The following is an 11,453-nucleotide window of genomic DNA, read 5'->3' on the forward strand; positions in this document are numbered from 1 at the left end:
TTCATAAACTCTTTTCGTTGTACCTAGCTGCAACAGAGAGTGCTTTTATTCAAAAACCTGCTGGTTTTCTCTTCCAAGAAGTAGTGGGGTTTTTCCTATCTCTTCACTGATGGGAAAGGCTGTAGGACAGTAGCTTGAGGGGCTACTAATGCTGTCATCAGTGAGCCGGGAAAAGGCAGGAGTCCGAAACGGTTAAAAGTACTTAAAAGGATACCAAAAGAGTAAACGGTACTTAAGCCGTGGATGTTTCTTTTTGCAGGGATGCTCCGGACCAACCGCTTCTTTCTAGCACTACCTCAAAGTAACTTGCAGATAGAACTCACAGGGAAGGTTGATCAAATGGTGATGATCGCTGTCATTCTGCTGGACACGCAGATACTTGCCTTTCGTTTTGGCTCATTTTTAATACCAATTAACTTCAGTGCCTCGCGTTAATAGACACCGTTTGACTGCATCGGCAAATGTTTCTGAGTCGTGAGTGTCATTAAAGGCCTGTCACCCTATGGAAATCCTTCTAAATAAGAAAAATGGCATTTAAATAAATAAATAAAGCAGCGTTTGAACTTATGAGCAAACCTAGCGTAGCTGCCTTTGACGCTGATCTGGAGGAGAAAAATCACGTTATCACACTACTATGGTTGCCTTAATAGGTTTGGTGTACGTGAGGGAGGGAAGCATTATGTGATGTTTGCCTAGCTATTACATGGCCAATGCAGGAGGGGTTTTAGTCAGTTCCCTGAGCACGGATTGTTGCAGAAATCGGTGATTTCACTGCCCAATGTCTGTTATTAAGGGCACGATTCACGTCCCGTTATCGTTTTTATTATTTATTTATGTGTTTATTTTCTGGGGCGGCGATCTGTCACGATGCCCATCGTTCCCCTGCCGTAAGGTAGAATTTAGCGTGACGACTGCTTCCCGGACCAACGGGGCCACGAATCCGGCCTAAAACTCTGCTTGTGCGTTGGTTGTCGGCGTGGGGGCTGTTGGTTGTCGGTGCGGGGGTATCGGTTGTCGGTGCGGGGCTTTTCTGACGAGCACTGTGGGCTCGGGGCGCCGTCCCACGCCCGGCGCGGTGCTGCGGCACACCAGCGGTCGGCGCCACGGCGCGGGGAGGCTCTGGAGGTGACTCCTAGCCCCGTGCTTACGGTGGCCGGGCCGGGGTTCATTATGGCGGCCGGGTCCTGAGGGCGGGAGCGGGAGGGCGGCGGGACCGGGACGGGACCGGGGCGGGGCGAGGAACGGGAGCGGCAGCGGGAGGGGGGGGCGCGCGTTCCCGTGAGGGGAGGGGGCGCGCGAGGGAGGGAGGGGGAGGGTGTGAGAAACACTCCGTAGCCAAGAACTTGGGCTCAGGCGAGGAGCTCAGCGAAGCAGGAATTTATTCGCGATCGCAGTGGCGGGCGTCCCGTCCGTGCGAGGACTACCGCACACCAAATTTCCCTGGTGTATTGCCAAGCACTTCCCCGTGCAAGGGCTTACCATACACCGCATTTCCCGAGACTCTTCCTTTCTCTCCCTTAGCTCACGCTTCGGCCGTCTCCGGCCGCGCCCCTCGCGGAGCTGCGGAACCGCGGATCAGGACTCCACACTCGCTCCGTACAAAAGTACGTCTCAATCCCACGGCACACAGAGTCTCACCCGACCCCCAAGGCAATACTTCCTATTTCTTACCTTGGTCTGTGCACAGAGTTACCGGATCAATTCTCAAAGCCGGAGTGCCTGCCTTCTTCCCTTCCCCACTCCTTCACGGATCCTGCCTCTTTCATCAGTCTCGGGCCCTCTGTCAGCTCTCCGCAGAACCGCCGCCGTCGATGCACAGGACCGCTGAAATCAGCGGGGCATGCCTTCCTGCTGCTGCGGCGGTGGGGCTCCCCAGTAGGCGACTGGCTCCCGGACGAGCCCCCAAATTGTGAGAAACACTCCGTAGCCAAGAACTTGGGCTCAGGCGAGGAGCTCAGCGAAGCAGGAATTTATTCGCGATCGCAGTGGCGGGCGTCCCACGAGCAGGAGCGCCCCTGCTGGTTCCAAAACCCAGTTTATATACTTTTTGATGACGGGACCCTCCCCTGTTTCCCCACTGAGGGGGTGATCCAGGCTCACAATCTGTCTGATGCTTCCCAGACAATGCATGGCCTTCAGTTGCCGGCCTGTTAAATTTCGAATTTCTTTTGACTTTTTTACTGGTTGAAGCGGTGATGTTTCTTCACTTACCTGACTTGACTCAACACCGTGATTTTCCCCGAATTGTTCTACGGAGTCTGGTTGTCTGCATTTTACAAGGTCGCCTGCTAAGCGTTCTTATCGCTGCAAGCACACCTCAATACCCCATTCCTTACCTTTAAACAACGTAACTCCGCAAAAACAACATTTTTATTCCCACGAGGGGCAGGGCAGGCCCCGCGGCGCGTGGCGGCGGGGGGCGGGGGGGCCCCGTGACGGCACCGAACGCGGGGGGGGGGCGGTATGGCCTCGGGCGGCGCGACCGGTAGCGGCGCGACCGGCAGCGGCATGGCCGGCGGTGGCAGGGCCGGTGGCGGCGGGGCGCCGGGCGGCAGCCCAGGAGCCCGATCAGGAGGAGGAGGAGCAGGAGGAGGAGGAGGAGGAGGAGGAGGAGGAGGAGCGGCCGGCGGCAAGGTGAAGAGGCGGCGCCACCGTTTGGGCGCCGCGAAGCCCCCCTGTGCCAGGAGCAAGCGGGTGAGGAGCGGCCCCCCCACAGCGGGCCCTTCCCCCTCAGCCCACCAGTTACCCCCTTACTTACCCCCTTACCTTACCCGCCCCTTTATCCCCTTAGTTACCCCCTACCCACCTCCTTACCCCCTTAGTTACCCCCTCGACCGCTTAGTTACCCCCTTAGTTACCCCCTCAACGGCTTAGTTACCCCCTTAGTTACCCCCTCAGCCCCTTCCTAACCCCCTCAGTTATCCCCTCAGCCCCTTACTTACCCCCTTACCCCTCTACCCAGCCCATTACCCCCCTCCTCCCCCTCCCCTTCACCCCCAGCCCGCTGCCCTCAGGACCCCCAGTGCCACCCCCAGGGCTTTCCCCGCTCCCTGCACCCCTCCTCAGCCCATCATCAATTCTCTGAACGTTACCTGCCAGGCTTTGCTTCTCGTTTGTGCTGTAGGGTACAGCAGGTTGACGGTGAAAGCGGTCCGTCAATTCGGGGTGTGAAAATCCCCGTGCTGGAGGGGGGACGCGCCGAGATCCCTCCCAGCAGCTCTTTGCTAAGAAATGTCAGGACGCCCAGAGAGATGCTCTGGAGATGCCCTCTGCACATGTTTGTTCAGCCAAAACCTCTCCGCTATGAAATGAGCAACGTAGCTGAGGGGATTGATTATCATATGCAAAACCAAGGGAGCGCTACGCATGGATAGCTGCTCAATTAGGTTTTTATCACTTGCAGAAATGCCAAGTCCCTTATACCATATATTGACAATCAATCTTGTCCATCTAAAGCTGGCCTGGAAGGGCAATGCAAACATTCCCCACGCTTACAGAGCAACCGTTGAAACCTCTGGCTTGAACAGTGCATTAATGTTGAAAGTGCCATAGCTTGCGTGTGCCGACACCGTGTAGCTAACTGATAAACCTTACACGTGGATTAAAAATAATCAGTGGAGATGGTTTTCTAACTTTTCCATTGTCTGTTATCTCTGCGTGTTTTCCAGTAGGTTTATTTAAAGAGTGTGCCAGAGCAAACACGTGCGTGGGGATATCTGGGGGATTCTGCACAGAGAATGGCTGCTGCACATCCAGCGCAGATCAAATTAACAGTAACTTATCGGGGAAGAATTTTAATGATTTGATAAATAGACAAACTGATAGATGTTACATGTGTGCATTTATTATAGCAGTTAGCTTTGTAACCAGACGAATCGTGCAAATGTTCATAACGTAAAAGGACGAGCTTTGAGCAGATAGCTTGCTTAGAGCATTTGTCAATTAATTTCAGTTTATTTTCAATATCATGTCCACTCTGCAGAAGGTTCTGTGGCTTAATGTTAATTGTCTCTCAGTGATGCAGTTGGGGAGGCACGAAAGCGACCGATGCGATTTTGTGAGGTTATACCTCTGGTTCTGATCCCTACCCCACTGTTTTTCTCATCCTTCCCCCTACAACTTTAGTCGATAAGTCGATTCTTAGAAATACTTAAATAGATGTGTTTTGTGTGCTTGTGATCGTAATTACAGCCCACCAAACCCTCTGTCTCTTACCATTAAGCTCTGAAGGTGCCTGGGCACTGTAGACAGTATAGTTAGCAGCTTCAAAGTTCCTGGGAACTAGTTCTGGATCTAATTTACTTTTTTTTTTTCCCCCTGCCTGCAGGAGGGATGATTAGCAGGATGCCTAGCTCATGATTGTCAGCTTTCTGGATATTATTTTTTATTATTAATTTTTATTATTAATTATATTCATTTATATTAATGTATCTTTTATTTAACCGTAGTTCCTGGGGCTTTCGGTCAGGTGGGAATTCTCCGATCGTACCCGATGTATGCCGCAGAGTCAGTCTTCTACAAAATACAGCAACAGCTTTAGAAGGCTCTTGCAAGAGGAGGTGCTGGTGCTATAGCTATAGCTGTGTTTCTTCCAGGACATCTTCTGGGTTAGCCTGACTGTTGAGAGCAGAACTGTTTTTTGTGCGTATAGTCACTGCAATTCAGCATTACTAAAATTGAAAATATTTAGATTCACTGATTTTAATGGGTAGTATGGTCCTGACTGTCGCAGTAGATAATTGCTGAACTTCTGGTTTAGTTGGTTTTCACGTGAGGGTGCGAAGAGGAAGAGTCCTGGAACAAGTCTGTAGGTCAGGAGCTGTTCAGGCGTAGAGTTTCCTGATAGCCTTGCAGATTGACGACCTGCTGGTGAATTTTGGCAGAGGTTTCAGAACTTTGAACCTTGCCAAGGTCACTTGGAAGTACAGAAAGTGATAGGTAGTTGTAAATCAATCTTAGGTGAATTTTAGGTTTACCAGAAGTGTAGCGATCCTATGCCAGGGATCAACCTCGTCGTCGTCTTCTGAATATTTGCTGTATAATATCTGTCTTCAAGGTCCGTGGAAGGTGGTATCCCAGCATATGCTGTTGACTGTGTTTCTGTAATTAAACAAGTGTTTTTTCTTTCAAGCAGGGAATAATTAGCAGAATGACAGAAACGGTGAAAAATATTGTACCGGCCTGGCTGCAGAAGTATTTCAATAAGCGTGAGGAGGAGTGTGTAGACAGAAATGAATCTGCAAACCAGGAGGAGACTCCGGTAAACTATCACCTCGATTATGCAGATGAAGATACCATAATCGATGAGAGATTCACGCCTGAACCAGCAGGAATTAGTAGACGAGGTATGTGAAAAATCATTTGGAATTCTGGCCATCTGTATTTATTCACAGATTTCTAGTTTTGAATCTGAATTTCAAAAGGAAATTGGAATGAGGGTTTTGACAGAATGAAAAAAAAACAAAAAAACTCAAAACTGTTTGTGAAACCGTCTTAGCTTTAAACTGTATACACAGTTACGAAGCATACATCTTATGCTCTTGGAAGGCATCAGTTAACTTTAGGTACTCTATTAGCCAGGTGCTAAATGCTGAAAATAAGTCATTTGCAAGTGTGCTGGGTTGCATTTTCCATCTTTTAAAAGATATGGAATGAAAATCTGTCTAATTGCCTAAGGCAATTAAAAAAATTAATTTGTTTTGCAGTCTTCGAAACAAAAGACTAGATGCTAGAATGGCAGAGGAAAATTCCGTCTCGTGTCCCGACTTTGTTTGTTTTGTTTTGTTTTTTTTTTGTTTTGGGCTTTGATCAATTTAGTAAAGTTCCTCGTTAACTTGATGGTGAACTGGGGAACTTGTGCACGGACGTGGTTTATGAGATTATTATCCTTAAAATATTCAATAACTTTAAGGTCTACGCGGGGGGAGGGGGTGTCTTTGAAAAGGTATTTGACCGTTGGCAACGAGGTTTGCAAGTCCTTTACCTCATGAAAGATTAATTTGTCTTATATCCAGTGCCTCTCACTGTTCCTGTAGTCCTGTTGTATAAATTTGCATCTATTCTTATTTGAGTTTCTCTTAAATTAGCTGTTTTGGGGAAGTCAGCTTTTAATAAGTAAAGAAGTTTTGTCTGAGCGTGCGTAGGTAACCATAGATAATGTGGAAAGTCAGTTGCTTCTGTTGTTGGCAGAATCAAAAAATAAGGAGGAAATATCTTTGCCTCCAATCTCATCTAATTGTAAACAAGGAGATTGATGGCTTTCTGTGTAGCTGTAGCTTGGGAATGAGTTTGGAGAAAAGAATAGAGAAGGTCTTCGTGACTGAGGAACACATGTTGGCTTTCCTATGTAACTGCGTGAAAGGAGCTTTCAGTAAGAACAGCTGCACTGCAAGCTTGCTAACTCCAGGAGATCAGAAGCAGGTGGACACCCTGGAACCTTTTGCAGCTTATGTTGCTGTCCGTGGGTGTCGCTTACTATGCTTAAGAATAAGATTTTTTTTTTTAATTATTACTACATTTTGAAACCAATGTGTTTCTTCAGTTCTGAGGTATCAGTGTGCTGGAGCCTATATTGGGTGGCCTTCCGCCTGAATACCTTTCTGTATCTCAAACGGTGCTGTCCTAAAAATCTGCTCATGGTTTGGAGAGCTAATTAGTGGTACTGCAGTGGTTATGAAGATTGAACTAACTAGTTTAAGCTTCAGTTCAAGTATCAAGAGGATAGTGGCTCAAAGTCATTTGAATTGCCCAGATTCCTGGGAGAGACAGTAGGCTTTCATCAGGCAAAATACCCATGAATAGTTCCATTCATTTAGCAAGATAGACTTCAAGGCCACCTATTCCAGGCCACTGGCATTGTTTGCAGACCCTTTGCTTCAAGAGGGAAAAATGCTCATCTGGTTACTTGGGTCAACATCCTTGTCCCTTGGGTCAAAATCCCAATAGTTAATGGGTAGGAGATGATGTTTTGCCTCTAACGTGAGCTGATATGGAAGAACTTGGGAAAAAAGTACTGCAAACGTTCATTTTCATGTTGTGTATTCAGATTAATATAACCTTTGTTCCAATATTATGGAAGCTGCAGTGTTATCTGTAATTTACCGTGTAATCTCAAATTTTGTAAAGCTTATTGCAAGCTGTACATGGGAGAAGGAGTATATATGTTTGATTTAGTGAACGGCCAAGTCAGCGTTAGAGCATTTGAGCACGGGGTCAGAATGTGGTGTTGTAAAACCTCATAGTTAACTACTTCTGGATGCAACATTAATACTGTGTATCGCAAGCAGTGTTGTTGTTGTAGCCAGACAGTTAGATGCAACCGTATCTGGGTGAGGAAGAAGTTAAATTTGGCTTCTCTCTTTTTGCGCTTAGAACTTGGCAATAGCATGGCTGTCGATAGGAAACAGGTTTTGGCTTCTGTGAGCTTGTCTATAGCAAAGCTAATTATCTCCCTGTTCTTGTCTAGAACCATCCACAAGTAGATCAGCACTGAACTTCCCAGTTGTGTTAACAAGGCCCTCTCTTCATCGGAGCCGTCTGAATTATACCATGCTGGATTCTCCTGTCCCACCTTGTCAGCCCTCGACATCTTCTGTATTTGGCATTGGCAGTCCTAGGCTGTCCTTGATAAAAGAAATAGAAGATTCTACCTCTCAACAAGACGATGATAACATCTCAACAACCAGTGATTCCTCCTCTAGAGCATCTGATGAAGGTGATTTTTGTGTTCTCTGTTTAATTGACTTTTTTTTTAATGTGAAGTACCTTGCGTTCTTTAATATTCCACATCACCTTAGTAAATAAAATAGGTGAATGTCAACTTTGGATGCGAGAATTAAATTGAATTTTTAGTGTTTTAGAAGTATATAATCCTATCACCTTTTTAATAGAAGCGTGCTTTGGAATACGTTTATGATACCCTGATGTTAGAAAGAGTCAATGCTGAAATATACACATTCAGCTAGGTTATATGTAAATTTTGAACTGGGACGGTAGGAAATCAGTCTGACTTGCCGTAGCTTGACAACTAGGCTGATTGTCTAGAAGGAAGAGTGACTCAGAATATCTAACAGACAGCTGGTTAAATGTGAATAAGTGCAGGTGACAAATAGGAACACGAGATGTTTTCCTGTGTTTCAGCAAGAGAAGATAAAGAAACTACTCTGACATAAGCTATAGGCTGTTTTTTGACCTTTCTTGGTAGAAGGCTTCAGCTGTCAATACTTTCATGTCTTTTGCCAAATTCATTGAGGAAAGCACACCATTTTAAAATAAAAAATAAGCATCGTGTCGATGTAGGTTGGTACGTAGGTCTTCTCGCTGAAAGGGCGAACAGCAGGTTTGCAGCTTTTTCTAGTCCCCCATATAGACAGGGACTGACGTGTGCTCAGCAGGTTTTCCAGAGAACTTTTGTACAGCTGAGAGTAGAGTTGCTGGGCTTTAGCAATATAACCTGAGTGCACTAGAACTTTCTGGTGTGTCTTCGTAAAACATACATGGGCAGAAGATCGTTAACTCTTAGAGCAGCCTTTGGGGAATCTTCCAGGTTTAAAACCTGTGCGATTATGATCTGTGCTGGCCTCCAGCCTTTTACCAACACAGAAAAAAGCTTTGTCCGTACAAATGCACTGATGTTTATGCGGTCCTCTTTTATCTTAGCCTGAAGGAAAAAAATATCTGCATTGGAAGCACAGTATTAACTTGGTAAGATTGCTGAAAACTACTTGCAGCTCTGTGAACAGTTTTCAAGTTTGTAGGTGATACTTGGTTTTCAGTCTGTACGTGAAGTTGATCTATTTAAGGAAGCTGAAGTCATGCTTATTTTTCTGTATTGAAGAACTTGAATTAGTGTGATCTTTATTGTTAAAGTTCTGTACGTACGAGAGGCATTTACATCTAGCATACGTCATTTTGGCAGATGTTGCAGTTTTAAAAAATACTTCATCATCACTGCTCTTGCCCGCAGGAGCTGAAAGAACTCATTCCCTCTCGCAGCATTCTGCAGCTAGCTCTAAGAAACCCGCATTCGGTTTATCTGCTTTTGGAGGACTGTGTCCTGTAAGTACTGCACAGTATTTCTTTTAATCAGTTTGAATGTGTACCTGTTTTTCTATCCACTTCTCATACTGTGTTTCCGTAGGCACGTGGAAGCACATCTGTTTTTAAGCAAAACCAGCTTGGGTTTTCTCCATTTTACCCCGGAAAGACGGCCTATGGTGGTGCAGCTGTAAGATCAAGGCAGCAAAGAACGGAACCTTATCGGGTATGACAAAAGTAGTGTAGTATTAGTAGTCAAATGTAGTAGTCAAACCTGGCTAATATTTATCTGTGGATCTTCTTTTCCAAGCATGCCTACATTCATGCTATGGATATGTTGTATAAACCTGCAGTCTTTGAAAATATCTAAAATCAACTTTGCTGATCCTTTGTTCTTCTGGTACACAGAGGCATGCAGGACTAAATGCAGTCTCAAGATAAGCAGTAACATGCTTTCTGTTTTGAACGATTCATATAGTTCTTGGAGAGAGTTATTTGCCCCCAAGTGTTCTTGGAAATAGCAAATAAAAAGTGCTGACAACTCTGATTAGCTAGAGCTGAATCGAAAAGGAAAGTCAAATCAGGTTTGGTAGGAATGTATTTAAATGAAAGTGACTTTTATCGATAAATCAAAAGGAATTTTAAGAAAATGAAAACGCGGGTTTGCTGGCTCTGTTCTGACAGTCCATTTGTGCAACGGAAAAAGGGCAGTACAAGTACCTCACTTACGGGAAACCTTGAAACCTTGTGGTGCAAAGCTGGGAACCCTCTTTGGTCGGCTATTTTTGTTTTTTACAATATTACTGCATTATGGTAAAAAGAGGAACCAAAATACTAGGCTTTTAAAGGAGAGAGTAGCTTGCTTCTTGCTGCTTGCTGTGAATGACAGCAAGGTACTAGAGAGTCCAGCGAAGGGCCACCAAGATGATCAAGGGACTGGGAGCACCTCTCCTCTGAGGAGAGGCAGAGACTGCTGGGCCCGTTTAGCATGGAGGAGAGGAGGTTTGGGGGGATCTTATTGGTGTATATAAATACCTGAATGGATGGTGCAAAGAGCATAGAGAGCCATTGTGTTTTCAGCAGTGCCCAGTGCCAGGTCAAGAGGCAACAGGCACAAACTGAAACGTGAGGCTCTGTCTGAGCATCAGGAAATGCTTTTGCACTGTGCGGGTGATGGAGCCCTGGCACGGGTTGCCCGGAGAGGCTGTGGAGTCTCCCTCTTTGGAGGTCTTCAAGAGCTGACTTGACATGGTCCTGGGCAACCTGCTCGGGGTGGCCCTGCTCGAGCGGGGGGGTAGACCAGGCGATCTCTAGAGGTCACTTCCAACCTTAACCATTCTGTGGTTCTGTGAGTCTCACTTGTGTTTTTACACGCTGCGTGGTCTGCTTCCTGTCTTCACATCGTGTGATAAGCACAGTGTGGTTATTTGAGGGGTTTAACCTGGGAAGAAAAAAAATCACACCAAAGGAAGTTTTCGACTGATATTTGAAGTTGGGTGGTGCAAATAAACAGTTTACTTTTTCAGTGTAATGTTTAGATCTGTTACAGTTTAAATCAGATCTTTATCTTTTAAGACAAAGATTTGCAGCCAACTTTAATCTTGGGGGAAGGGAGGAAGCAAGAGAGAAGTAAAACTAGTTCCTGGTTATGATTGTATACACTGATTTTAAGATGGTACACTTAGACCATCGTGAAACTCTGAGGTCTGTGTTGTTACTGAAAATGCTTTCTGTACCACAAGCCTTTTCTTGAGTTCTGTTTCCCTGATTACTGCTTCGGAGGCCTTAGCAGTCCTAGCATCATCCGTCTTGACCTTTTACAAGTACGGAGTTCTTTTATTGCTCGTGCAACAAGCACGTGCAAGATGCACTGAGGCCCAAGGTAAACTTCATTAAACTCCGAATGTATTCTCTTCTTTATGGCTTGAACTCCCAGTGACTGCATGTTTCTCTGTCATCAGAATATATTGATTGTATCATCAGTGTAGCCTTGGGACATAAAATACATGCCTCCTTAGCTGAGAATTGACCATTGTAACACTTAAAATGCTAATTTTTCAGGCACAAAGGAGAGCGAAAGCTAGACAAGAAACTGTGCGGTCCCGCGCTACGTTAAGTACCTCAGCACGGCGCATCTTGGAGGCAATGGAGAAGCTGTCAAGCCCTTTGTTGGTAAATAGCACTTCTTTTAATCTGTTTTTGCTTCATGTGTTTATAAAACTTAGTAAATGTGCCATCAAAGGATAAAGATAAAACTATTCTTCCTTACGTTGTGGCCGGTTTAATTTATTGCGCTGTTTTTTCAACAGGATGCTAAAAGAATGGCATCTGTTTTGCCGCTGTGTTCTGTAAGTTGACCATGAACCCCCACATTTTTGTTGCAGGGAACCCTCTTTCTCAGGAAAAAAAAAATGCCC

General features: G+C 45.7%; 1 protein-coding gene across 2 annotated transcripts; it reads left to right on the top strand.

The window, feature by feature from the left end:
* Nucleotides 1–2,463: 2,463 nt before the first annotated feature.
* LOC310894389 (nuclear pore complex protein Nup153-like) lies at nucleotides 2,464–11,369 on the top strand (the record flags this gene model as incomplete). 2 transcript variants are annotated; one of them, XM_083824428.1, is made up of 6 exons in its annotated part: nucleotides 2,464–2,694; nucleotides 5,132–5,345; nucleotides 7,466–7,714; nucleotides 8,966–9,057; nucleotides 9,140–9,262; nucleotides 11,098–11,369. In XM_083824428.1, 6 exons carry the CDS (start codon nucleotides 2,464–2,466, stop codon nucleotides 11,281–11,283), a joined length of 1,095 nt encoding a protein of 364 aa, XP_083680554.1. In that variant the 3' UTR covers nucleotides 11,284–11,369. The 2 variants fall into 2 exon arrangements, with proteins under 2 accessions (XP_083680554.1, XP_083680555.1); XM_083824429.1 differs by having other exon boundaries at nucleotides 5,135–5,345; nucleotides 11,098–11,365.
* Nucleotides 11,370–11,453: the final 84 nt, after the last annotated feature.

Source organism: Anser anser (genome assembly GCF_964211835.1).
Source record: "Anser anser genome assembly, chromosome: 2".
In the NCBI taxonomy this organism is placed as follows: domain Eukaryota; kingdom Metazoa; phylum Chordata; class Aves; order Anseriformes; family Anatidae; genus Anser; species Anser anser.